The following is a 25,899-nucleotide window of genomic DNA, read 5'->3' on the forward strand; positions in this document are numbered from 1 at the left end:
GTTCTTTGGTTGCTAGGAGACGGTGAACGGATGGCGCTGGGTGTTGCTGCAAGGCCCCGGCTGAGGTGGGTCCCGTGGTATCAGACTCGCGCTCATGGCGCCCGTGCCGTACCGCCGTGCTCGCGGTGCGACCGAGTGCCCCGGGACGGGCCGTGTAGGGCTGTGCCTGCGGTGCCTGTAGACAGGGAGGGCCTGGAGCGTGGCGGGGGTGTGCGGGGCTATTAGTTGGTTTGTGTTACCAAAATTCTTAATTTGGTTGCGTCCAGCTTCAAAAACAGAAGTGTAGCGATGAGCACCCTCTGCAATCAGTCGTGCAGGCACTTCCAACCCGCTGCCCACAGCCCGCACGCTGCCCGGGGCCGGTCGCCCTATGGCCGCCCCCTGCCCCGCGCCGTCATGGCGGCAACGGCCCGGCATGGGCCTGGGCTTGCGCCCGCGGCTCAGCAGCGGGCACTGCGCTGTTAACGCTGTCTGGGCTGAAACCACGGCCCGGGGTGGGCGCGGTGCGGTGTTAGCTGAAGTAACTGCCAGTGAGCGTATTGCATTTGGGTATATTGGCTAAACGCAGTCCCGTGAATAGTAAAAAAATATGCAGCTGTGCTTTTTATTCTGATAAAGGAATTTGAGAATGGGTTTCAAGAGTGCCGAAACAATTATCTTTGTTTGTTTGTGACTCCATTTTCAGTTGATGTAAATACATCACCTGCACGTTTTCAAATGGAGTATGTAGACTTGCAATCAAAAATCTGACTATGTCTCTTTACTTGACTTCTGTAAGCTCTCCCTTACCAGAGAAAAGCATCTCTCTCTTCACAGTCATGCCTTATTTGTGTCGCTGCTCTTTGGCAGTACGTACATTTGTGAACGACTGTTCTCAAGGATGAAGCACAAGAAGGGTAAAATTTCATTAAAATCTCTGATGAGCACCTTGAGAGCTCACTGAGAATTGTTACCACTGCCACTGAACCTGCCTGATGCGCTAGCTTCGCAAAACCAAGGTCATATATCCGTGTTTTTATGTTGCCTTCTTCTTTTTGTTTGTTTTAATAAATAATATTAAAGATTAACATGAGTTTTGTTACTTATATTTTAACGATGTTATATATTTTATGAGGGCTGCTCGGAAAGTAGTGCCTCCTATTTTATGGTGATGTCTCACGGTGTCACAGTTGGATATTGGTGGTATGGCAGCAGAAGCTGAACCCTCCCACCAGTATCCTATTCCATTTTGTTGCTGTGTGGCAGAGGAGCAGTCTGACATAATGACATCTGACATGGTAGTGCATAGGAAGAAAAGGGTTAGAATTAAATTCCTCCATGCAGGAAAAACAGCATTCATTGACACTTGGTGAATGTTGATGGAGACCAGACAGTTGATGTGAGCGCAGTGGGTGGTGTGTTTCAGCAGTGGCGATGGCAACAGTGGTCATCACCTCTGCTGGTGCAGATTTTTATGTGTGTGGCATGCAGACTCTTGTTCATTGCTGGCGAAAACGCATAGCTTGTGGTGGTGACTCTATGTAGAACCATAGAATGGCTTTGGTTGGAAGGAATCTCAAAGATTGTCTAGTTCCAACCCTCCCCCTGAAGACAGGGTGGTGGTTATAGAAAAACAGTGTTTTGTAGTTGAGAATTTGCTCTGTTAACAAATGTTATTGTGCTCTCTATATCAGTTATAGTTTGGAAATAAATAGGAGGCATTACTTTCAGTGCAACCTTGCATGTATGTGGCCCAAGACAATCCCTCTTCACTCAGTGCAGCCCAGGCGAGCCAAAAGGTTGGACACCAATAAATTAGTGAGTTACTGTACTCCTAGCCCTTAGCATGGGAGCTGTTGTAAATGATAAAAGTATCAGGTTTTGAGTTCCAGTGGTGTAAGGTGTTGTGATAAAGGATTGTGCTTTCTGTTCAGGGGTTGTTCTTTGAATTTTTTTTTCCTGCTTGGCACTATTTTGTGTATTTAAGTCATTCTACTAAAATATTATAAATCGGGAGATGACAGTGTGCTCTGTGTTAATCTTTCAAGGAGAACTGAAGAAGTGCAGCAGAGATGACTCTCCATGATATGGTGGCTCAGGCGGCCAGCCTGCATTCAGGTAGAAAAGCTGTTTGGTTTGATGAATGCAATGATGGACCTCCAACTTTCTACACGTATGCAACAGTGATTAAACATGCCACGGAGTTAACAGCTTTCCTTCAAAAGTACTGTGATCCTCAAGGAAGGTGTGAAATAGGCCTTTACTGCTGTCCTGGAATAAACTTACCATCCTGGATCTTAGGGTAATGATTTAGAATGCCTGCATTCTGTGTTGTATTTTTAATGATCATCTCCATTAAAGCAAACTGCAAGTTTAACGTTTTTAATATCAACAGAAGTGCTGTAATGCTATAGTAGTACCACTGGCAGTAACTGCTAGTTGGCTTTGGTGCTGCCGAAATGCTACAGTTAGGGTTGGTTTTGCCTTTGTTGTGTTCCTTAACAGTGTAGAGGCATTGGAGTCTCAGATTCTTATGAGAAGATTGTGGTATTACAACTCAGTCTTTGAAAAGAGAGTGCCAGAGGTTTCTGAATCTTAAGTTCATTGTCCTAAAATGTAACTTTTTTTTTTAATGTGTGGTTGAGTATATTTATAGAAATACAAACAATTATTAATGACCAGTAGCTCCATTTTTGTTTTAAAATGGAGCTGATTTAACAGAATAAATATCCAGTCCAAAACAAATATGCGGTTTTGTAATGTATTCCTCTTGTCTTGCTAACAAAATATAAGGTATTGAAAAGAAATCTCATGCTTCAAGCTAAATGAGTCTACGGATGCAGTTCCATTACAGAAAGGTTGTAGGAGAAAGTAATTAGCAATGCAGCACTAAAGAAACATTGATTATTTAATGGGAAGGAAATGGAAATGTTTGTGATCTCAACGCTCATGTTAATTCAGCAATTTTTAAATCTTGATGTTGCTAATGAATAATAACAGGTAAAAGCGTACAGCTATTACATTTACAATGTAATAACGTACCTCATCGCCATGAGCATATGTTCTTCAGGGATGAAGCAGCATCCACGTTTCTTAGGTCTGCGTCTGTATTTTCCTGCTGTCACATTGCACCTGAAATACACGGTAGCACAAGACCATACATCACAGCTGACTACAAAGATCTCAGTGAATTGAGTGCTGTAATAATGAACCTTCCAGGTGTGCTGACTTCTTCACTAGTAACGGAAACCCTTCTTCCCCAGTGTGGCAGCAGAGGAGGTTTCCCACAGAAGTTATACAGGCTCATGGAGACTTTTAAGGTCTGACTGGAGCGAGTCCTGCACAGCATGGCCTGCTCTCACAGCTGGCCCAGCTTGAGGTTGCCTCAGGTCCCGTCCTTCCTTACTCACCCTCTGTCCCAATGCTCCGAGCAACCACACAGATATCTTTTGTAACGTGACTGGAAACGGATGGGGCACTTCAGTTTATTGATTCATTTATTTAGAGCTCTAATTGCTGAGTAATTAACTGCTGTATATAGTGCAGGGCAGGCCTAAGTGCTTATTGATTCCAGAGACTGTTCAAGTATGCAGAATGCTGCAGTTTCCAAGCCTTTATTCAGTATCTTGTCATCATTACAATGATGAATCATTTGCACGAGAAAGTATACCTGATTAGACATGGGAACCCAGCCTTTGATGAAATGCTAAAATTTATGGGAGCTGTTTCTATTTTAGTTACCATTTTGTTGTTCTGTGGAGTAATAAATTCAAATGCTTGCCTTAATCAAATTGAGCCACTAGAGGGAGCGGTTGCAGTATACAACTGTTGGGGAAAAAAAGCTACAATGTAAGGCACAGTGAATGACAGCAGAATGAGACTCAGCGTTCTTCTGTTCATTAGGAAAACAGTTCTGGTACACGCTCAGAATTTTCTTATGCCAGACTGTTAGGTGAGAATAGAAATTGTACTCAGTGTGCTGATTCTTTTTAAAATACGTTTATACATGTTGTACACATATAAATGAATGCTTGTATTTCTGTTCACAGTCAGTAGCAGAAGCTTTGAAATCATGGTGCTATTGATGTCAGTGCTACCATTATCGCTGCTGAGCTGCTTGGCAAGAAGAATTTGGAATGCTTTTGTCCAGCACTAATCTTTTTCCTTACTGCAAAATGCAAAAAAAAGTGATAGATTTGCTTCATAATGTATTTCTAAAAATATTTGAAAGTCACATTATAACTACATTTTCTGACTCATAACTATTTAGAGAAAAAAAGCAAGCAACAACTGAGTGAAATGTAAGTAGATATTCTTAGTTTTATTATTATTTTTTACTTCACTTAAAACATTTTAAATTTTGTCTTGTTAGAATCCTTCAGGTTCCAGCTGCTTACTGTCCTATTGATCCAGATGCTCCACCACTGTTATCTGCTTACTTCATGAGGAAAAGCAATCTTCAATATATTCTTGTTGAGAATGACAAAATAAAAGTGAGTGTTCAGACTTCCAGTGAAAGCATTGAAGTGCTGTTTAGAAATGTGTAGCTATTCAGATTGTATCGTGTTTTTATAAGCTTTGTTGAGCTTGTTTCAGTCCTTCATGACAAGTGGCTTTAAGCCAGAGAGGAACGTCTTCAAAATTAGAAGTAGAAAGTATTCTTTCTCCATTCAAAAAAATTACTTGTTTGTTTTTACAGTACTGTTCAGGTAAACTTGTTGGGCAGTGACTTTCAAAGACTTTCCACTCTTGTTTCTCCATATGTCAAGATCAGGAGTTCGAAATCTTTGCAACAGTTGAAAACAATTGCTGCATGTAATGGTTTAGTTTCCTTTTCTCCATCTTCTCTCAAATCCAGTACCCTGACTTATTGCTACAGGAATAGACAAGACTGGACCAATGCAGCTGTAATTTGGGGTGCTTCGTCTTCTCTGAAATTCTTCTGTATGTTTTCACTTTTCATTATTTGCTCAGACAATTGATTTCTCATTTATTAATTCTGTGTTTATTTAATACACAAGTACATACGAGCTTAAAACTGCTTGGTATATGTTCCCCAAAAGTAGAGGCAGATTTGTGAAAAATGTTTCATATTTTATTATGAACAGTAGAGCAACAGTGCAGTGAGAATTCTGCTGTTTAAATTGTTCATTTTCTTTTACAGCAATTCCAGACAGCCCACATTGATTGGTTGTCCCACAGTTCTTCCACAGTGGAACATATTGGTTTAACTCTCTTCCATATGAGCCGGAGCAGTACTGATGTTAATTTGCAAGCAGACAATGTGAAAAGTAAACTTGAAGCTTTCAAAGTTATGGGTAACTCACAGCTCGGAAATACTGTCTGCCCAGAGCATCTCAAATTAAAAACATCAGAAGGAGGATACAGGGATGTTGGCCAGAGATGCTCTTTAGCATACGTCTTGCATACATCAGGAACTACAGGGACTCCCAAAGTAGTCAGAGTGCCTCATACATGTATAGTGCCAAATATTCAGCATCTTAAGTAAGTGTGGTTTCTGGTTTTTCCTTTAAATGTTTCTACAAATTTGATATTTGGGGTCTCTCTTTAAACACTAAAGAGAGGTGTACGTTTTTTCCTAACACTGCTTCACTTCCTCCTTCCCTCGCTTCTCTGATTTCTTTGTGTTTCTTTCTGTTGTTTCAAAATAGTATCATAAGATCTTGTCTCTCATAATGCTGTGTTTAATATTTAAATGGTGCTTTACCTGAATTTCTGAAGGTTGTACTTCAAATTATATACTGTTGTTTTAAGTATTGTATTGCTGATTTGCTGCTTAAAAGAAATAGATAACAATATTAATTATTCACAGTTAAATTTAATGTGTTTTATGGTTTTTAAATCCTAATTCCATTTTAAGCTATTTGTATCTATTTGTAAAGGGGCTTTGTTAGTTTGATCAGTAGTTCATGTCTTGATACAGGACCTTTTGCTTAAATTGTCTGGTCTGCATATTAAGGCAGAATACGCTTAAATATTCACTGTAGTTTGTAATCCCTTACTGTTGCTAAAGTGAGGCATCTATTTCATGTTCTTCCACTCTGCTCTTCTAGTTTAGTGTTGGTTGTTTTTGTTTTTTTTTTTCATCAGGGTGCATCAGATTTGTAATTCCTGGCTTTCTGTTTTTAGATCAATTTTTGAGATCACCCAGGATGATGTGCTGTTCCTGGCTTCTCCTTTAACGTTTGACCCATCTGTGGTCGAACTGTTCATTGCTCTGACAAGTGGAGCCTCTATTCTCATAGTACCAAATGCTGTTAAAATGATGCCTGTGGAGCTGTCTACTGCCCTGTTTAACCATCACCATGTGACAGTGTTGCAGGTAGGCAACACCTGAGTGACTGTTTTCTGTCTCTCACTTCTCACTTTTGCTCATGTGTGTTACTTGTTTCATCAGTCTTAACAATAATGACATTGATGTTCTTCCTGAAGAGTGCAGACCGTGCTATCCTTTTTGCAGTAAATTGTTAACTGTTCAGAAAATTAGCTTCTAATGAAAGCCTCAAACATCTTGCAGTATAAAGCAATGAACTGAAGATAAAACCAGCGCTCATCTTAAGAATCCACCAATTCATAAGAATAATTAAATTATGGAGTAACCTGTTAAAAACATCTGCATCTATTTAGCATCTTATAATGGGTTTCCTCTTTGAGCCTCACCTCATAGACAGTTTTAATAGCAGTATATATACTAAAAATACGACAACTAAAACAATGCTATCTATAGCATGTTAAAACGTTTGTTGTTTTTACAATACTGAGAGAAGAAGAATCACTGATTCCCCAGCAACACTTCTTGTTTTCAGGCCACCTGCTTATATGAGGTGTTATTTGCCCCTTCTCTATCGAAACAGGTCTAGTCCTATGTAATCACAGTTGTAATAACTTTAAAGTTAATTTTTGGAAAATTAACCAGATTTTATGAGCATTCAACTTGGCCAAATAGGCCCAGGCTTTGCCAGGTAGCGTAAAAGGGTATTTCATAAAAATATTAATTGATAATAGAAAATTAAATCAGGATTTAGGGGGAAGAGTGGCTAAAAGAGATCTCACTTGTAATTGACTTTGGACAAAATTAGTGTAGTGTAATTAATCTATTAAATCTCATAAATCAACCCCAAAAGTATTGCTTTGTCATTAACGTAATTCTGAAGTACTTGTATTTGTAGACAGGTTTCCTTTTCGAGGAATGGTGATAGTTAAGACTGCAGGCTTTAAATACACAATTAATGAGTAATTTGCTGAGAACACCACAGCAGAAATAAAACACTGTTTGCAAATATGCTGTGACTTTATTACCTGCTTTTGTTTTGATTTATTAAATTGCTATAAATCTTGATGGTGTCCATTTCCCTCTACAGAAGAACATAGGGGCTGATAGTATTCATTAAAAACTTCAAACAATCTCACAAAACACCAGCATGATCTACACTGACATCTGATGGTTGATGCCATCTATGCTTAGGTAGATCTGCAGTATAAGATAGTAGATACGATAAGGCTAGAGAAAGAGTACGCACATACTGAAATAATGTACAGTGGTTTCTCTTTGTTTTGTTTTTGAATATGTATCATCTAGGCAACACCAACACTTCTCAGAAGATTTGGAGCTCACATAATTAAATCAACAGTATTGTCTGCAAACACTTCACTCCGAGTCTTAGCCCTTGGTGGTGAAGCCTTTCCCGTACTGAATCTCTGGAAGAGTTGGAAGCACAAGGAGAACAAAACAAGTATTTTTAATTTGTATGGTATAACTGAGGTTTCAAGCTGGGCCACTTGCTACAGGATTCCTGAAGAGGTTTTTAGTGCTGATTTTAGGTAGGAAATTTCAGTTTTCATGGCTTGGTGTGTGAATGATGAAAATGCACAGAATAGAACCTGTCCAGGGCTACAGAGTCCTCACAGGTGCTTATGCCTTATGCTGGTGGAAGTTACATTTATTTATTTGTATTTCAATCAGTCTATTGATTTCTTGCTCTAATACAGTCCCTTCAAGAAGAAATTGTTGTTGGGTGATTCTTGAACCATAAACCTTCAGTCTGAGAACTTTCATACTTGTCGCACCGTTTTTTTTTCACACGGTATTTCATGGTGGTCTCTGTTCTCGTCATCTGTATCTAGACTTCTTCCTCTTTTCAGCCTGTGTTCCTACATGCTGAGCATGAATGAGCCTAGGTTGGGGTGTGCTGTTTCTGTGGTGGTATTTGCTTGCTGTAACTTCAGTTAGTCCTACTCTTGCTCATCAGGAAGCTTTTCCAGTGAGATCTTGCATATTCAAATAGAGGAAGCTTAGTAGAACTATCAGTGGGAGTTTAAAAGAAAAAAAAAAAATGTAGCTCTTAGACTTAATCATAGCCTCTGAATGAAGCTATGCTTGTAGCTTAGGTCTGTCAAGTTCAAAATGTTACTTTTGAGATTTACTTATTTGAAGCAAAAATAATAAAAGGAGGATGCTGAAATCAGTCTCTCTTCAGTGGAACTCGGTGAAAGGACAGGGGTCAACAGGCACAAACTGGAACACAGGAAGTTCTCTATGAACAGAAGGAAAAACTTTGAGTATGACAGAGCACTGGAACAGGCTGCCTGGAGATGTTGTGGAGTCTCCTTCTCTGGAGACATTCAAGATCTGTCTGGATGCTTTCCTATGTGACTTACTGTAGGTAATTGCTGAAGCAAAGGGTTGGACTTGATGTCATGTCCAAAGGTCCCTTCCAGCCCCTACAATTCTTTGATTCTAATTGTGTTTCTTAGTGATACAGGCTTTTACCTATGGTTTTTAAAACTCCACAAATGAAGAGATGGAGACTAGTTACTGATTTTTATTTTTTCTGACATTAGATAATGTACTGCAGCAAATGATCTCACTGATGTTACTTGGCAAGTACCGGGTACAGAAATTGTACAAAGTGAGACATAAGATCTCGCAGTCATTTTACGTGGACTTTGAGAAGTAATTTCTTTTCATCATTTAGCACTCTGCCATCTTCACTCTATTAAAGACTTCGTTCATTGTATTTTGTAAAGAGAGTTGAAGGAGTGATGAGGCCAGTTAGCTCAGTGTATCATTTGCTTTCTGAAATATGTAATTATTCCGTGGCATGACAGTTATACGTGTGACTTGAGGTAGGCATGTCTGAAACATCCCATTTCATAGGACAAGTGATGTGATATATTAACCAGGTACTTAAACTGTTGAAGACTGAAAATGGTAGATAGCCAGAAACTATTCTCAGATTCTCCTGCAAAACTCCTAATAAATAAGCAAGGAGTTTTCTGTGGAAGCAGTGTAATATGTCCTGTTATTAAATATCTGCTATGCAGAAAATGTGAGGTCTTCTACAGCACTGCCATTTTCTGATTCTAGTACTACGTTCTGGTTTCTTTGAGTTCAAATGTTACCTTCTCCTCTCTGAAGCTGTTTTTTGCTACTCCTTGTCTGTGCTGCAGGGATAATGTGTTGTTTTTTCTGTTCAAACTAAAGTAGAATTGGAACTTCTGAAAACTTCTGTAGTCTGTGATTGTTGATCTCCCACTCTTCACATCACAGCCTGCTCCCTCTAAGTGTCACTGCAAAGACAGTTACAGTTCCTTTGCAGTAAGCAAGTAAGCAGCCCAGAATCAAAACGAGGACATGTGGTTTTATGTCTTTTTTACTTCTTAGTATTGGTAGGACAGTTGGAGCATAGTGCATTGTTACGTTTGCTATCTGAATGATGAAAACTGGTGCAATTTCTAAAGAACACTAGAAAACCAAAAGATAAGCAGAAAAGTTAGCACATCTTTGGTCTGCCCTGCTCTGCACCGCTTTTTTTCTGTATATTTAGCAAAATTAAATGTCTAATCCCAAGACTCTTAATAATGTTGAAGTGAGGTGCTGTTTGTCTTCTGATTTTGCTCTTTTATAAAAAATTTAGGAGTCTTGTTTTTATTTGTTTGTAGGTGTAAAAAAATTTCTAGTATTGCGTTTCTGGCAGGACTTTCCTGTGGTATGGGGTAAACGTACTGAATATCAGGGATGCTTTCTCATGTCTTTTTCTCAAGTAATTATGTTTTGAAATTGAACAGAGGAATGAAAAGAAGCTTCTCACTTGGCCAAAATAAAAAATTTGGCTGCCTTTAGCTCAGTGTGGGATAAAGAATTTACTGACCGAGCAGAGAAGGAGAGGTTTCAACTGCCTAAATAACAGGGTTTGAGCAAGAGCTGTTAGGTTGATGTATGAGAATTTATGATCAGAGTTGATCTAGAACCCATGCCTAACTTCATATATTTGCAAAATTGTTTCAAATTGCTCTTTCTTAAATTTTGCTTTACTGAATAAAACCTGTTGCGCTCTACTCAGCTGTGCTCACCGACACAATGTATATACACATAATAATCACAAAGAATTAAAGCTCAAACTATAATAGGGAAAGAATGAATTAGAAAGTTGTTACATGTGTTTAAAATAGTTGTGTTTGATGGAGATTTAATCTCAGAGACGTACAAGCAGGTACCCTTATGGGATTTTTCTATCCATTTAAGCCTTATTTTCTGTTGTTCTTTGGAATGGGTTTTGTTTGGTTTTGTTTAGTGTTTTTTTTTCTTTGTATATGATCATCAAACCGATTGACAAGATCTCTCATTTTGAGCAAACTGAGTTTTTGAGAGTATTTGTAGAAAGAAGACTCATCTGTCTACTTTTGGTCTAATGCTGTTCTTTTAGAAGATTATATGTAAAATCATTCCTGTGTTCAGAAAGGAAAGATTTGTATTCAGAAAGGAAAGATTTTACTGTTTCTCTCTTAATATATTTAGGAGTGATTTCCCTGTCCCTTTGGGATCACCACTCCTTGGAACAACGGTTGAGATCAGAGATGCCAATGGTTCTGCAGTTCTAGAAGGCGAGGGACAAATATTTATAGGTTACTTTATAATTTTTTTATTCTTCTAAGATATTTTTCCTAGTTGAGTTTTAGTAATGTGTTGGGTTTTGTTTGTTTGTTTGTTTGTTTTCTTGGTGCCTGCCTCTGCTAAACAGGTTGGAGTAACACTGTAAATTCCCATTGGGCCAGGGACCTTCTGATGGTATTTTAGCTTGTTGGAATGATGAATAAGAAATGATCACCACTTTAGCTGCAGACAGGTTTCATTATACTGATTTTTTTTTTTTTCTCCTGCTTGCATTTTGAGTCAGCTGAAGTAGTTTATATGTATTAATTCAATTAAACCTACTGCCTAATTTGTACAGTGTAGAAGTTAAGACACTGATAAGAAACTTCTGATAAAATACTTAGTATTCCATTAATTACTTCATTTACAGATAGACATTTAATAATGACCACAATCTTTTCTTTATAGGTGGTGAAGAACGAATCTGCTTTCTTGACGATGAGATAATTGTACCACAGGGCACAATGAGAGCAACAGGGGATTTTGTAAGAGTGCAGAATGCAGAGATATTCTTTTTGGGTCGGAAAGACAATCAGATCAAACGTCATGGCAAGCGTTTTAATATGGAATGTTTGCAGCAGGTAAGATAGCATCTTATGAACAGAGTATGCCAGTATGAAAAAGCAGGGATAATGTACAAATCATTATCATCAAAAATCAGTGTGTATTCATTTTCAGAAGATCTTTTGGAGTCTTAAGAAAGTTAAGAGATTATATTATCAAAAATGTGGTCACTTAATGTAGATACTTAAAATGGAGAAGTTTGGCTCTAAGTTCTTATAAATCTGTCTTATGTGTTTTATTCCAATAGAATTAAGATCTCTATATAGATCTGAAAAATACTGCATGCTGTGCTTCCGTGCTCGTATAATTGTTGTTCCTCAGGACTGAATGATCAGATCTCTCTGCAGGGCTCCTTGAAGGAGTCGGCAGCTCCTCCCGCTTCTAGTAACATCAGCAAACGTACTCAGCATGCATTCAGTTCCTGCATCCTGATCATTTGTTTTGAAGATTAGTTTCTAAATAGGAATGAACTTTATATATATTTTATTTTCACCAATTGCTTGCAGTCTCATTTTGATCTTTTTTTGGATCTTATTGAAGCCATTCTTTTTTAAAGTGATGCTTAACCAGATGGGATTTTGACTCATTTAAGACATAGGCAAAAATGTAACCCCTGTGTAGCTGTTATCATCTAAAAGTATTTTTGTTAAAAATTGATGGTTTAGTATTTATTAAAATGTCTACACTTCAAAAACATGCTCTCTATCTTTATTGACAATTTGAGCTAAGAGACCTTACAAAAGCATTTCTTCCAGGCTTTTACTCAGGAAAGTTGTTTAGATAACTAAGAAGTACGCTGTAAAGTAGCTGTGCTGGGTTTTCTGCATTCATTCTTTATAGTCTTTGACAACAGTCATTTCTGTCTAAGTTAATACAAGCAAAGTACCAGTGATCAGGATGTTATGTAGGAATGAGAGAAATATACATTTTAAATGGGTAATTTTTTAAAGTAATTTGTTGGTTTTTTTTACTCCTTATGCTTGGATGAACTATATTTCAAAATATACGTATACTTTTAATTACAGGCTGCTGAAGATCTTTGTCAGGTAGAAGCTTGTGCAGTGACCTGGTATCAGCAGGAAAAACTTATCCTATTTGTGGTTCCCAGGGGTGATCTAGAAGAGAGAGAAACTCTTCACGAGCTCCAGAAACGTCTGCCAACTCATGGAATTCCTGATGAGCTTGTACAGATTAAAGCTTTGCCTTTAACATCACACGGTAAATGATACTTTAAGTACTCTTGCTGCTTACTTTAATGAGTGTCATTCTGGTTTTGGTTTTTTGTGTTCTTGGGGTTTTTTTTGTTTATTTTCTTTTAATTGACCAAAATCCAGTCATGCTTTTTAAACACATAAATCAGATAAGTAACTCCTCTTAGGATATCATGGCTATCTATCATGTGTGCTTGATAATGTTTCATTCAAGATTCAAAAAGAGGCAGCAAAATCAATTTAGTATTAAAATCGCACACTTATTTTCTGTCACAGTCTGCAGCAGAACCCTGACTTCACTTGGAGAAAGATCAGGAACTGAAAGTGGGGTTATGTGGGAGGCTAGGGTTGAATGCTCAAAAGCCTTACTGGATTCTGTTATCAGTTATGTTATACTCATATTTGATTGACTGGTTTTTAAAAAAAAAAGTGCAGTTGAGTATTAATAAGGAAACCAGTAAAAGACTAAGATGACTATTTGAGTAGAGAGAATTTTGGAAGTGTAAATGCAGAAGAGCGATAAAAAAAAATCACACTTTATTTTCCACAAAGGTAAAGTTGATATATCTGAACTGAACAAGATTTACCACTACCATCTAAACTCCAGAAGGCGTGACAGTAAGCTGAGTGGCGTGGAGGAACTGTGGAAAAGATTGCAGTATTTATGGAAGGTAGTATTTTGAGCTGCCTTTTTATCTTTGCAAGTGCATCATTATACATGTGTCAGGAATTAAACAGTTTAAGAAGTATGACTAATGCAACCAGAACATTCTAGCTGCCTATACATTCAAATATTACAGCTTCTTTTGTTCAGTTAATACTTAAATACAGTTGCTCAGTAATGGTCAGGAGGGAGTAATTTATGTTTCCGTATCAGGTAAAACTGCAGAGTATGAAGGTATAAGAAAATAGCAGAGGAAATCTGTAATCTGTCAGTAGCTTTTTGTATGCTGCTTCACTTACCAAGTATGGTATCCCTAAGGGAAACAGGGAACTGAGAGGTGGGAATTTTGTACAAAATAGCTGCTGTGTCAGTAGAGTTTCTACTTGCTAAAAATAACTCTGAATTGAAGAGTTTGTTTTATTTTTTTTTTTAATAGGTGGCACAGTTGTGTAATTGTCTCTTGAGCTGTTTGGTTGTATCGTTTCTCAATTTCTGTGCTGAAGTCTTGTTTTTCAAACTACCTAAATGTAATAACAAACTATTACATTTTTTCAAAGGTAGACTTGTAATTTTCACCTGAAAGTGGGATTTGCTCCAGATATGGAGCTTGAATATTATTAGTTATTCAGGTCTTGAATAACTAAAGTTAGAAGGAAGTTAGTGAAGTAATTGGCTTCTCTTGTGCTGATACTGAGCTGTGTTGGTGGCTATAGAAATTATAACCAAGTGAATGGGATGTGCCCTGGACCAAGTTTGAACTGTAGAAAGCAGCTTCCAAAACCAAAGGATTTGGGACTTTATAACCAGACTTAAAGAACAGGGACTGCAATGACAGGAGATTGTATTAATTGTTCTTTATTGTAATAACAGTGCTCAATCCGAAATCCTTCACAAATTGAAAGGGCTTGTAGCTTCAAAAGTAGATAGAGAAGTAGGTTGCTTAAATCATTCAGAAGCAGAAGATACTGCTTTATAGAAATGTTATTAATAAAATGAAGCATTTCAACCAATTTTATCAAAATGATTTGTGGTTTAACCCAGCAGGCAGCCAAGCACCACACAGCTGATGCCACATTGTATGGGACAGCTGTCTGGTGCTGTCTCCTCCCAGCTCCTTATGCACCCTCTGTTCCCCACTGTCTGGGGCAGCACAAGAAGTTGAAACATCCTTGTATCTGTGTAAGTGCTGCTCAGCAACAACTAAAACATCAGTGTGCTCTCAACACTGTTTTCATACTAAATCCAAAACACAGCACCATATGGGCTACTAGGAAGAAAATTAACTATTCCAGTGAAAACCAGGATGGGCATTAGTTTCTTAACTGACAGATAGTGTAGATATCATTAATGAACAGTATTGAGATTAAAAAAGGCCAAAAAACACAGCAGAATTTGCCTTAATTCCTTAATTGGAAAAATGAAATAAATTAGCAAAAAATATTGTAGTACTGAACTAGTGTATCTGTGTTCCTCCTCAACTGTTATTATTCGCACAGTTTCAGAGCAAGTTTCCTCAGTTCCTGTTAATTTTTAGTGGAATTCTGGATATTTGTTAGGATTTTACTCAAGTTTTTGTGTGGGTGTGATATGGTGTAATGCTTACTTATGGACTGTTCTCTCTTTCCTTCTTTTCTCTAGGTCGTTCTGGGTCTCCTAGGTGATTCAAGTGGAATTTCTAAAGATGCGGTATTTTTGTACAGTGGTGGAGACTCCTTAAAAGCTCTACAATTTTATGATGAAATTGAGATGCTGGTAGGCAGAGGTGTGCCTGGGCTCCTTGAAGTTATTCTCAGCCGCTCGATTGAGGAGGTTTATAAGCATATTCTTAAAACTCTGTTTCCGGATGAAGACCAGCTAATAAATGATGACAGTGTTTTGAAAAGAAAACTAAGTAAAAACAGTGGAGAGGAAATTCACAGAAAATATGCTAAACTGAAATCTGAAGGATATCTTAAGGTTGCTCCAGGATTAATATCATTTATAGCACTGAGCAGAGGAAATCATTTTTTTTCTATGAACTTTACCAAGTCTTTTATACAACCCAGTAGTACAGTACAGGTGGAAGGGGAGTCACTACAACAACCATCCTTCTTGCATGCTGTGACTCCAAGTATAACAAAAAGCCACGTGCGAGGGTATGAAAAGGAGAACAGGACTTTAACAATTACCAACAAAGTAAATAAAACTGACTGCTGCTCTGTGCAGCAAACCTGTGCGGAATGCAGTCATGTAACAACAGCAGAGTTGGCATTGCGCACAAGATGGAAGTCAAATACAAGAAAATGTGTTGATGCATCACCACTGATTGTAATATCATCTAAAGATGAAGAATCTGCGTCTGTATTTGTTGGCTCTCACTCTCATGCAATGCAGGCTATTGATCTAGATACAGGAGAAGTAAAATGGGAGAAGAAGCTTGGAGATCGTATTGAATCTTCTGCCTGCATATCTAAGTGTGGAAATTTCATTGTTGTCGGTATGTCTTGTGTTTTAACTTTCATTTCAGATTATTTTTTTGTATTTTTCCTTATCTCTGAATGTTTCCATCTACATTTATCCATAAGCTTCCATATCTGCTTCAAAATGAATTTATTGTAAAACAGAAACAGAAGGAATAAGTGATTTAAACGTCATGGTACATTGTGATAGAGATTGACATATTATGCAGTTGTGGTTGATTTTATGCCAGTTCATTATTAGGGCCTTATTAAGGAATAAACCAGGGTGCAGGTAATTTTCAGTGTTTGATTGAGGTGTGACCCCTAAGGTGTTTTTTTAAAGAAGTATGGAAGGGTGATTATGGAGTGGTAAAATGTCATTAAAAATTGATGGAGACAGCAATTAGGATGTGGTACCTTAGATAATCAAACTGTGAAAAATAGTCTAGTTTCCTTTGACTGTGTATTTATAAATTACATGTTAAAGTTTAGATTGTTTTTTTTTTTGTCTTTAAACATGCGTTTCAGAAAGGAAGTTTTTAATCCATCATAGTATGGGAATTTTAAGGACTGCTGGCTGTTGATATATAGCACTGACTTTATATACACTGTGTCTGCTAGGACAAGGTAGGAAAGAACACAAAATTAACAACTTCGAATATATAAACTAATTGCAAAGACTTGGTGCTAAAAGAGGAGCAGCAGCTTTGGAAAAGCTTTTGAAGCCGTACCTCCTTAGTAAACGAAGTTCTTTCCAGCAGAGACGCAGCTAGCAGCATAAAACACACCATAAATACAGATATTTATCTTTTTTCCTTTCCATTGTTGTGTTTTGTGTCCTACAGGTTGTTATGATGGCTTAGTGTATGTGCTCCAAAGCAGCGATGGAGAAGCATACTGGACTTTTGCCACAGAAGACACTGTGAAAAGCTCTGCAGTGGTAGATCCTTCCAGTGGACTAGTCTACATAGGATCACATGACCAACATATGTATGCTTTGGATATTTATGTAAGAACACTGGCTAAATTTTATGTATACAAGAACCAATATCCAAATTAGACCCTATCTGTAGCACGCCAGATGAAGCTCCAGTAGTGTTGGTATTCTCAGAAGTCTGCCATAAAGTTTGGAGATAGTTGTGCATGCTTGAACGGGTTAGGATAATGTGTTAGTAAATAGGTCTAGTGGTGTTCTCATGCTCCTAGTCCTGGGTGAAGCAAGATCTTAAGCTTCTCAGTTACTGAATACCCTGTGGGTATTTCAGAATACGGTGCCCATCCAGAAGAGATAGAATGGCTTAGTGGTACAAAGAGAGTCTTGCATTTTGAAAGAATAGATGAGGGAAGGTGGCACACTGGGGGGCCAGATGTTGCTGGTTGTTCAACAGAACATTGTTGTGCATTTACTGGAAAATGCCACTGACATGAGTTTCTATAACACCATGTGAATTATATCGTAAGTAACATTTATTAATTAAACACACTGTTTGATAAGCTTTGACATTAAAAGATCTTTGCAAACATTCTGAGTTTGAATTCGAATTGTAAATTTTTGTTGTTCTTACAGGAAAAGATGTGTGTATGGAAATTGCATTGTGAAGGTGGAGCTGTGTTTTCATCTCCTTGTATAAGCTCTTTTCCTCATCATGTTTATGTTGCTACGCTAGGAGGACTGTTACTGGCTGTCAACCCGGTATGTACCATTGCCAACTTGTATTTGATCTCAGTGTCAAATTTAGATTAAACCAAAATGCATTTCTGAAATTAAGAGCACTTTTTCAATGGAAGAAATTATGTGATCATGCGTTACAATGAATTCTTCTTCACTTGAGAGCCTCATTGTTATACACAAGGTCACTATAGTAATTTCTGATGGTAAATAGAATTTAAGTGACTTGCTTGAATTTACATGGTAGCTGTAGGCAAAAGTTGGAATCAGCATCTTCCAATTCCCACATACTATTTTATCAGTTAAATTGATATGTGAGAGTATGCCTGTAGATTTTGTTTTCTTTCCTCCGTCCTTTTGACAGTAAGATTTGGAAAAAAAGTACACACAGAATGTACTGAAATTAAAACAGAATAAGGGGAGAAGCTCCTTTATTCCTCTTAGTGCTCCCTTTCTCATAGTCATTTAAAGAGCTGTCCATCATCATCTTGGACTACTGCTCTGTTCTCAGCACCACGAGAGTGGCATTTGTGATAAATGTGGTGCAATTTCATGACTTTTCTGAGGCAGTTTTGGCTTGCAGCTGGTCCTGCCTGATAAAAGAAACAGTTACTTAGAGCAGATGCTCATGTTGTTCACCTCTCACAAGGTAACATTAGTCCTTGCTTTCCTTACCTCCCACCCACTTCAAATTTCCATAGTGGTACCCAAATACTACTTCTGTCTCTATCTGGTATTGTAAGGTTAAGTATATGGTTTTGCAGCTCGAGTGGGCTGTGGGCAAGAAAAAGGTTTTGGTGTGGGGGGGGGTTTTCTTTTGTTTTGTTTTGGGTTTTTTTCCCCATAATACTGCGTGACATGCAGTTGAAAACTCCAGCCATAGCTTCACGTGTTTATTTATAACAAAGAGAGCTTACTGTGGCAATCATAGATTGTGGCATGAAGCATTTAGTACGGTATTTGTCAAAAAATCATAATACTCATTTTCAAAATATTCTTTCCTTTGCTGACCCTGTTCACATTCTGAGGAACTGAGAATGGAGTTAAGTCCTTCTTGAAACTACTACTACTGCTTACTATTAATTATTTTGCCTAGGGTAAGGAAAAGTGGAATAGGGACAATGAGTATCGCAGGGAATACACTATTTTGTTGGAATAACATTTGGAGAGTTAGGTTTGCTTCTGATGTGCGTGGCTGGGTCAAGCTGTAAAGGAAGAACCATTTTGTGCAACCTCCGTTGACAGGTGACCGGGAATAAGATTTGGAAGAGTTTCCTGGGAAAACCACTTTTCTCTTCTCCTCACTGCAATGAGAAGTGTGTTTGTATTGGATGTGTGGATGGAAACTTATATTGTTACACTCATTCTGGAGAAAAGGTAAAAACTGTTGGTGATGGTTGGGGTGGGTTTTTTTTGTTTAATGTTCATCCCCAAACTCTGCATAACATGCTTTATTAATACTGTTTTCTGAGGCTTAATGATTAACGTGTACCTTTTTGCAAACCAAACTGAAGCATATATTATACAGAGGGAAAAGAAGAAAAACTGTAGTACATTCAGTCCATGCCAAACCAGAAATAAGCCACTAAGTCCCAAGGTGCTTGATGTAGTAACACAAATTGTAGTAGAGCTTACATTCAGAGCAAGTGGAAGTGCCAGAGTAGTGCCAACAAATAAATACTTTTGGGTTACGTGTTTCTCAAGAATGTTTAAAGCCATCTCTTCATAGAGGGTGACTGTTGAGAAGTAAAAGCTTCTTAGAATGCTTAGTTGTTTATTAAATACTGGCACTGTGGCAAAGATGTTGCAGATGATAGTTCTGGCAAAATAAGTCAGCATGGAATTAAATATTGTTTTGTTCTGCCACGATGAATATGGTTTATTAAAATAACTGATACTATTTCTGTTTGCCTCAGGTGCAATACACATGGCAATTCCAAAGCTTTTTCTGACTGTTCAGTGTCCTAGTCTGTGCCCTTGCCCTCTGTCTCTTTGCAGAAGGGGTATCCTCACTTGAAGAGGGTTCTATCTATCATTAGCTTGAGGAGAGGAAAACTAGCACTAATGAGAATTTATCTTTTGGAAAAGAATGGCATCTTAACAAAATCCTTAAAGTTCATTACTAGTTGTATTACGATGACCCTGGAACATTCTTTTCCAAAGTTGGCTATCTCTGTGGGTCTCTCAGAAGACAGTAACTCTTCCAACATATCTGTTTTCTTTTTTCACATACTGTGCTTTGTAAAACTTAACTTGTAATTTGGAAAGTGTTTACCAGCCCACACTGAAATCTTGTATGATTTTGAAATTATATGTGCTTCCATCAACAACTAAGTATTAAAAATTTATAGTTGCTATCATACTGAAAATGTGATCAGCCTGTGATAATGGGTGGTTATGTTATTTCTGTAGGTTTGGCAGTTTTCCACTAATGGACCGGTGTTTTCATCTCCATGCATCTCTAGCTTAACTAAGCAAGAAGTATTTTTTGGCTCCCATGATCACTTTATCTACTGCTGTAATACGGAGGGGAATTTACTGTGGAAATTTGAAGCCACTTCAAGCGTATATGGAACGCCATTTGTTTTCCAAAGTGATGACTCAAAGAACAAAGTTCTTTTGGCAGCAGTATCTACAGATGGCAAAGTGTGGATCCTGAATGCCAGGAGTGGAACAGCAGAAGGAATAGATACGCTTCCAGGAGAGGTTTTCTCATCACCCATAGTATGGGGAACAAAGCTTGTTGTTGGCTGTAGAAATGATTATGTTTATTGCCTAGATTTGTACATAACAGGAAAAAAGGAACAAGAAGGATGTTAGACTGCTGCTTTTTAATTGTTTACATTTGTAAATTAAGAACTTGCAGGCATTGTCTACCTCTCTGCCTATTTTGCTTTAGGCAAGAGCTGCTTTGTGCAGCTTTCTCAGATAGTATTTTGCACCACTGCAAATGCAGGTAAGTGATGTTTGTTGACTTGCTGTACTGACTGAAGGATGACTGCTCAGCACTAGCCACAAGTTTCACTGTCCCTCCCTCATTTCCCAGCTCAGACTGCTGAAAGAAAGTGTTTCAAATTGTTTGGATCTGAGTGTTGTGCTTTTACCTGTGTAGCAGGAAAATAAGTCAGTAGTGTGGCTTCAAGTACTTGTTTAGCTGGAAGAAACTCTGGTAATTCCAGTTGCACACTGGAATTTAACATTCAAGTAAATTGACTTCTGAGGATGTAGCTTGCATTCTGTGTATGTAATTAATTAACCTTCAGCAAGTTGGGGCCCTTCCTGGCTCCACTTGAGCTAAGTCTATACTCTTCTCTGTAGAAATCACTTCCTGTATTCTAAAGTGTCTATGAAATATCAATGACAATTCCCATATGAGTTCCTAGATGAGGTGTGTAGCGTTCGAATCAATGCTTGCCAAATTATTTTTGAAGAAATTTGAATTTATGCTATCTGCAGTGTTTACAGAGTAGTATTCATAACGGATTGTATAGTTTTTGTTGTTGCTGTCGTCGTCATAAACACCTTAAAAAGAATTACTATCAGTAATGCAAAGCAAGGATTTGCAGACAGAAGTACTCTTAACTCGAGTATCTTCCTGATTACAACAGTCTTCTTAAAGTACTACTGTAGAAGCTATCAGTCATCTCTCTCCTTGTGAACCATCTACTTCGAATTCTAACATTCTGAGTTAGTTAAAAAGTAAGTAGAAGTTGCAGAGGCTGTTACGTGTCTTGTTCATCCATTTTACTGTTAAGAGACATGCACAGGCAAGACACTTGTGGCAGTAGGAGTCCCATTATAAAGCAAACCTGAAGGACACAGACAGCAAAAAGAGACACAGAATTGATACATCCCTAATAGATAATTTTGACTGGGTTATAGTTTAATAAGAATTAAAATGACATTAGTATAATAAACAATTGCACTTTAAAACATTTGAAAAATTAAAAAAGTACACAACAAATACCCCACAATTATACATCTTATAGTTCTTTATACATTACTATATGAACATAGAGGTTAATCGTATATAACCTGGTCAGAAGAAATGCTATTAATGTGTATAAGTTACAAAAATTGAGACAATATACTACATAGTGGTTTGTTTGGTTTTTAAAATATTTTTTGTGTTTTAAAGTCAGAAGTAATGGTTTGGGTTGGTTGGTTTTTTGTTTTTTCTTTTAACAGATTTCCAACACTTGATCAGAAACGGCTGCAACAAAGCTAAAGCAAAGTAACACTTCACTTCATTGGTATTTAGTGCAAATTTTTGTTAGTTTATCATGAAATGTCACTGTTGAACATGTACATTTTAGAAATGTTTCCACCAAGTTCTGTACATAATACAGATTCCATTATTACACTAGATACCTTTATGGTTGAAAAAACAATCTGGTTTGAAGCTTTAGCTTAAGACCATCCTTAACAAAAGCTCTGTTCTATGTGCTATAAGTGTATTGTATTGGAAAATTGCATCATTATGTCATGCACAATAGCACCTTGTTATGCTATGCTTTCTGGAATACTTTAATCCTGATTTACTTCACCTTCTCTGTACTAAACCTGTATCCCTATCCCAAGGAATAATCCTAAAGACAGGCTTCAGGCAGTTTAGTTCTTGTAACTACAAATACATATCGAAGGCTTACAAAATTCACAAAAAGAACAGATTTAAGAAGTACTAATTCATAGTGCTAGCAGAGCAGAAATAATTACGGGCCAAAATCTTTCCTCAGAAAAGCTTGCAGAGATTTTACCATGTAGCAGTATTTTTTTTTTTCAAATATTTGAGAACAGCATTGCCTCATCTCTGTATAAAACATTCTAAATACTTACATTAATGGAAAAAATGTTACTTTACAGGTTCGGGTTTTAAATATGAAACTGAGCAAAAATGATGGCTTAGGAGGCTCAAGAAACCCATCTTGCTGCTATTCTAATCTTCTCTATCTACCATGTCCTGTGTGTTTGTGCTCTTGTAACCATGATAGCAAACCTTGCTTTCTGTTTGATGGGAAACAGGGTATTTATTCAGTAATGATTTTACTGTCAAGCCCTTTTAGATTCTTGGGATGGGAATTCATGGCAGATTTCATTCTGTTTTCTGCATAATTTAAAGTGCTACTACTCAAGCTGCATACAGCAGTTTGGCTAAACTATTTCCATGAAATACATATGGTATCATTCTATAATGATGCAACTTCTTCCCATCAAAGTTATCACCCTTTATCATGCTTTAGGCTTAAAGTGCCTTTGAGCCTTACCATTACTAAGAGATCATCAGATTTGTTAAATACTGCCTTGTAAAACCTTGTTGGGCACGTTACAGGTTTGTTAACTAGGGTGACTTTTAAAAATATAGACATAGCTATTTCTGTGGGATATTGAGGATAATAAAAATTTTATTATCACTATGGACTTTATCCTTTTTTGCAAGAGAGAGGGAGTGAACAACACTATTTTAGGTACAGAGAAGTAATAAAGTATCTGCCACAGCAGGTAAGTGAACCGTGGGCAGTAAGTCAACGCTCACTTAAGGGAGGGTAAGTAAACCCTTTCAAAGTGTGCTGTCTGTATTGGTCAAAGTACAGGAATTTACCTGAAATACCCAAAGTTGCATGTGAAGTAAAACCAGGAGAAATGCAGAGCTGAAATTCTAGAGCTGCTCACTGACCTAGCCTTCAGATCTCTGTTAACTTCAGTTATGTGTTCTTGCTCCTGTGTGAACTTCCTGAGACCAACTCCGTAAGTACAGGAACACAGGAATAATTTTACATCCTTTGCTCCCAGTCATACAATTTAAAGTTTTAATCTGCAATTGCTGTCTCTCTGCATCTTAATTGTGGCCAAGTGCACAGCGATGCACTTAAATGACTACAGTAAATACTGACTCCCTGGCTTATGGAATCACCTAAGTTGGAAACGATGTTCAAGACCATCAAGTCCAACCATCAACCTGACCTACGAAGGCCCATCACCAAGCCATGTCACTTACTGCCATGTCCACACATCCCTTAAATGGCTCCAGCAGTGGGAGCTCCACTGCTTCCCAGGACAGCCCCCCTTCTGTAACAAAATTCTTCCTAAAAATCCAAGCACAGCCTCCCCAGTGCACCTTGAGACTGCTTTGTCACATCCTACCACTTGTCACCTGAGAAAAGAGTGTGACATTCCTTGCTGCCACCTCCTTTCAGGTAGTTGCAGAGTAGAGGCTTCTTTCTGAAAACTTGCTGACTTCGGCTTAACTAGTAATTTTTTTGTAAAGTTGAATGAATTGTTTTCTTCTTAGGACTAAGGGAATATTAACACAATAATGCTATGATTAAAAAAAAAATACCTCAGCATTTGAATGGTACCACCTTATTTATCATTTGCAGGTGGACAGAAGACTACCGACGTTCTTCATTAGGTAAGACGCTTTTAAATAGCAGGTAGAACTACTGACAGTTCATACAGTTTAACACTTAAGAAAATTTAGAAGTAAGAGAAGGGAACATGCATCTTGCATTAATTTTCAACAACGGACTGTTGAAAAACTCTTCTGAGATCTCCAGTTAACTGTAGAGATCTAAAATTCCAGAACCAAATTCAAGAGAATTTAAGGAGCTGCTGAAGTTCCGCCCCTTGTTATGATACTGGCTAAAACTTAACATCCAGTATCTGAGCATTCTTGAATTTTTAGAGAGACTGGCTCTGAAATTTGTTGTGACCTCACGTAGCTATTTGTCAAAGCAACGGAATATATGACTTGAATAGGCTTTACAGTGAGCTAGAGCAAAATGGTAATCGGTTCAGTTTCCAGTCCTCCAATACATGCATTTTCAGTTTTGTCATGTGTTTAAAAGCTGAATAAATAAAAAGAAAGCAGTTAGTAGGCTGCAACAGAGATGTAATTTTACAGTTTACTTTATGATCTGTGGACAGTCACTCCAGGCTTTTGCTTTCCTCTTGGCCAGTGCGAGCCAGGCTGGTTCTGTTGACACGGGGTTTGCATCAGGTGTGGAGAATCTCTTGGCCACCTCTTTTGCCAGTGGTGGTGGTGGAACAGAATCTGAAATTTCCACTGTGGGGAGGAGGAAACAAAACAAGTTTTAGTTGAACCCCGTACTCTGTTGGAGAATTTCAGAGATTTCATTCTATTAAGTTGTTCTGATTTAACACAACACTTATTTCTAACTCTGTTAGTTAAATCTTACTTATTTGCAAAACAAGCAGATAAAGAAGGAGCAGAATTTCCTTTTTCAGAAGCTCTGTTAAATGTTCTCACTCAGTCCAAATTACTTTAGCTGTAATTACTTTAGATTACTTTTAGATGCATTTTCACGTTTTGAATATTTTTAAAAGTTTTAAAATTGCATAGATGGCAAAAATTGTTGTTTTTTTAGTGTAACTTTAGTGATGCATTATTAACTATAAGTAGTAAACGAATGGCAGCAGCAGCTACTGCTGTAAGCAGACACTTTGAAAAGCCAATAATCTGAAAGGTTGCAGTAATTTGTGCTATTGTAAAGGCTGTACTCTCTTAGCAGTTCCTGTTGCAGAAGATTCACGTGCAAGTCTGAAATAGATCACATTCTTAAATTATTTTTAGGGTTTTTTTTAAGACATTGGAAGAGAATTCAGCAAGCCTATTTTAAACATTTTCTAGCCTGGTCTTCTGCTTATACTGCCCTACTAACTGTGGGAAACTCAAATCGGTGCATCACCATTCATAGCGTAGAAATACTGGCTTATATTATATTTGTGCTGTTGATAATGGCTGCCTGACTCCAACTGTAGACAGCGATCACATGGATATCCAGTCACTATTTCCTTTAGGACCAACTCAGTTCTATGCTTTCCCTTTGAGGAAATTCAAAATCTGTGATTCCTTCTGAATTTCAGCTGAAATATTAAATAAATATTCGGTATTTACTTTCAGAGAAGCCCTCATTATTTACAGCGTAGCTTATAAAAAGATTTCATCTTTACCCATCTGTACTCCTCTCCAAAACTTTTTGCCTAGAACTAACGTTACAACACTTACTTCCCAACAGTCGTGGTATTTTGTGTATATGTTTTACTGTTCCTGCCTTTTGAACGCACAGTGATTTCAATTTATCTAAGTGACAAGTAAAGGACTAAGTTCTGGTTCCAGCCGTCCAAACCAGATACTTGGCTGGGAGAGGAAAATCCTAAATTCAAAATGACAGAGTGCCCTCAATTTCATTTAATTGGTGTTTGTATTTTTGAATGAAATGAGGACTCATTTTGAATGAAATGAGTCTCATATATGAGACTGCAGCAAGTTGTGCTGAACGCAGATGCGTTTGTACTTCTAGGGGTAATATGAGAGAGAAAAAAATCATTCACTTCCTCAAAAACATGCAAAACCATAATAATACTAAAACTATATTACTGCTAGAGTAAAGGTGAATCTC

At 37.6% G+C, this 25,899-nt stretch overlaps 2 protein-coding genes across 13 annotated transcripts in view; one reads left to right on the forward strand and one right to left on the reverse strand.

Moving 5' to 3' along the window:
- AASDH (aminoadipate-semialdehyde dehydrogenase) lies at nt 1-22,893 on the forward strand. Of its 4 annotated transcripts, none has more exons than XM_046940175.1 (15): nt 1-998; nt 2,028-2,281; nt 4,352-4,472; nt 5,144-5,484; nt 6,130-6,322; nt 7,580-7,821; nt 10,799-10,905; nt 11,342-11,514; nt 12,523-12,715; nt 13,261-13,379; nt 15,011-15,848; nt 16,656-16,819; nt 17,378-17,503; nt 18,725-18,856; nt 19,892-22,893. In XM_046940175.1, exons 2-15 carry the CDS (start codon nt 2,052-2,054, stop codon nt 20,297-20,299), a joined length of 3,387 nt encoding a protein of 1,128 aa, XP_046796131.1. In that variant the 5' UTR covers nt 1-998; nt 2,028-2,051; the 3' UTR covers nt 20,300-22,893. The 4 variants fall into 4 exon arrangements, with proteins under 4 accessions (XP_046796131.1, NP_001376419.2, NP_001383172.1 ...); NM_001389490.2 differs by having other exon boundaries at nt 15-65; NM_001396243.1 differs by having other exon boundaries at nt 15-65; nt 2,028-2,097.
- CRACD (KIAA1210) overlaps nt 21,342-25,899 on the reverse strand; it is a 111,313-nt gene continuing 106,755 nt past the window's right edge. For 7 of the 9 annotated variants that reach the window (XM_040699009.2, XM_040699012.2, XM_040699011.2 and 4 more), the window contains 2 exons: nt 24,386-24,542; nt 21,342-23,222 (listed from right to left, as the gene is read on the reverse strand). In XM_040699009.2, the coding sequence (XP_040554943.1) occupies nt 23,075-23,222; nt 24,386-24,542 (305 nt within the window). In that variant the 3' untranslated portion in view covers nt 21,342-23,074. Of the gene's footprint in view, nt 24,543-25,899 lie in introns of all 9 variants that reach the window. The other 2 variants (NM_001389400.2, XM_040699010.2) reach the window with 1 other exon arrangement.

The sequence above is a fragment of the Gallus gallus genome, chromosome 4 (assembly GCF_016699485.2).
Source record: "Gallus gallus isolate bGalGal1 chromosome 4, bGalGal1.mat.broiler.GRCg7b, whole genome shotgun sequence".
Taxonomy (NCBI): domain Eukaryota; kingdom Metazoa; phylum Chordata; class Aves; order Galliformes; family Phasianidae; genus Gallus; species Gallus gallus.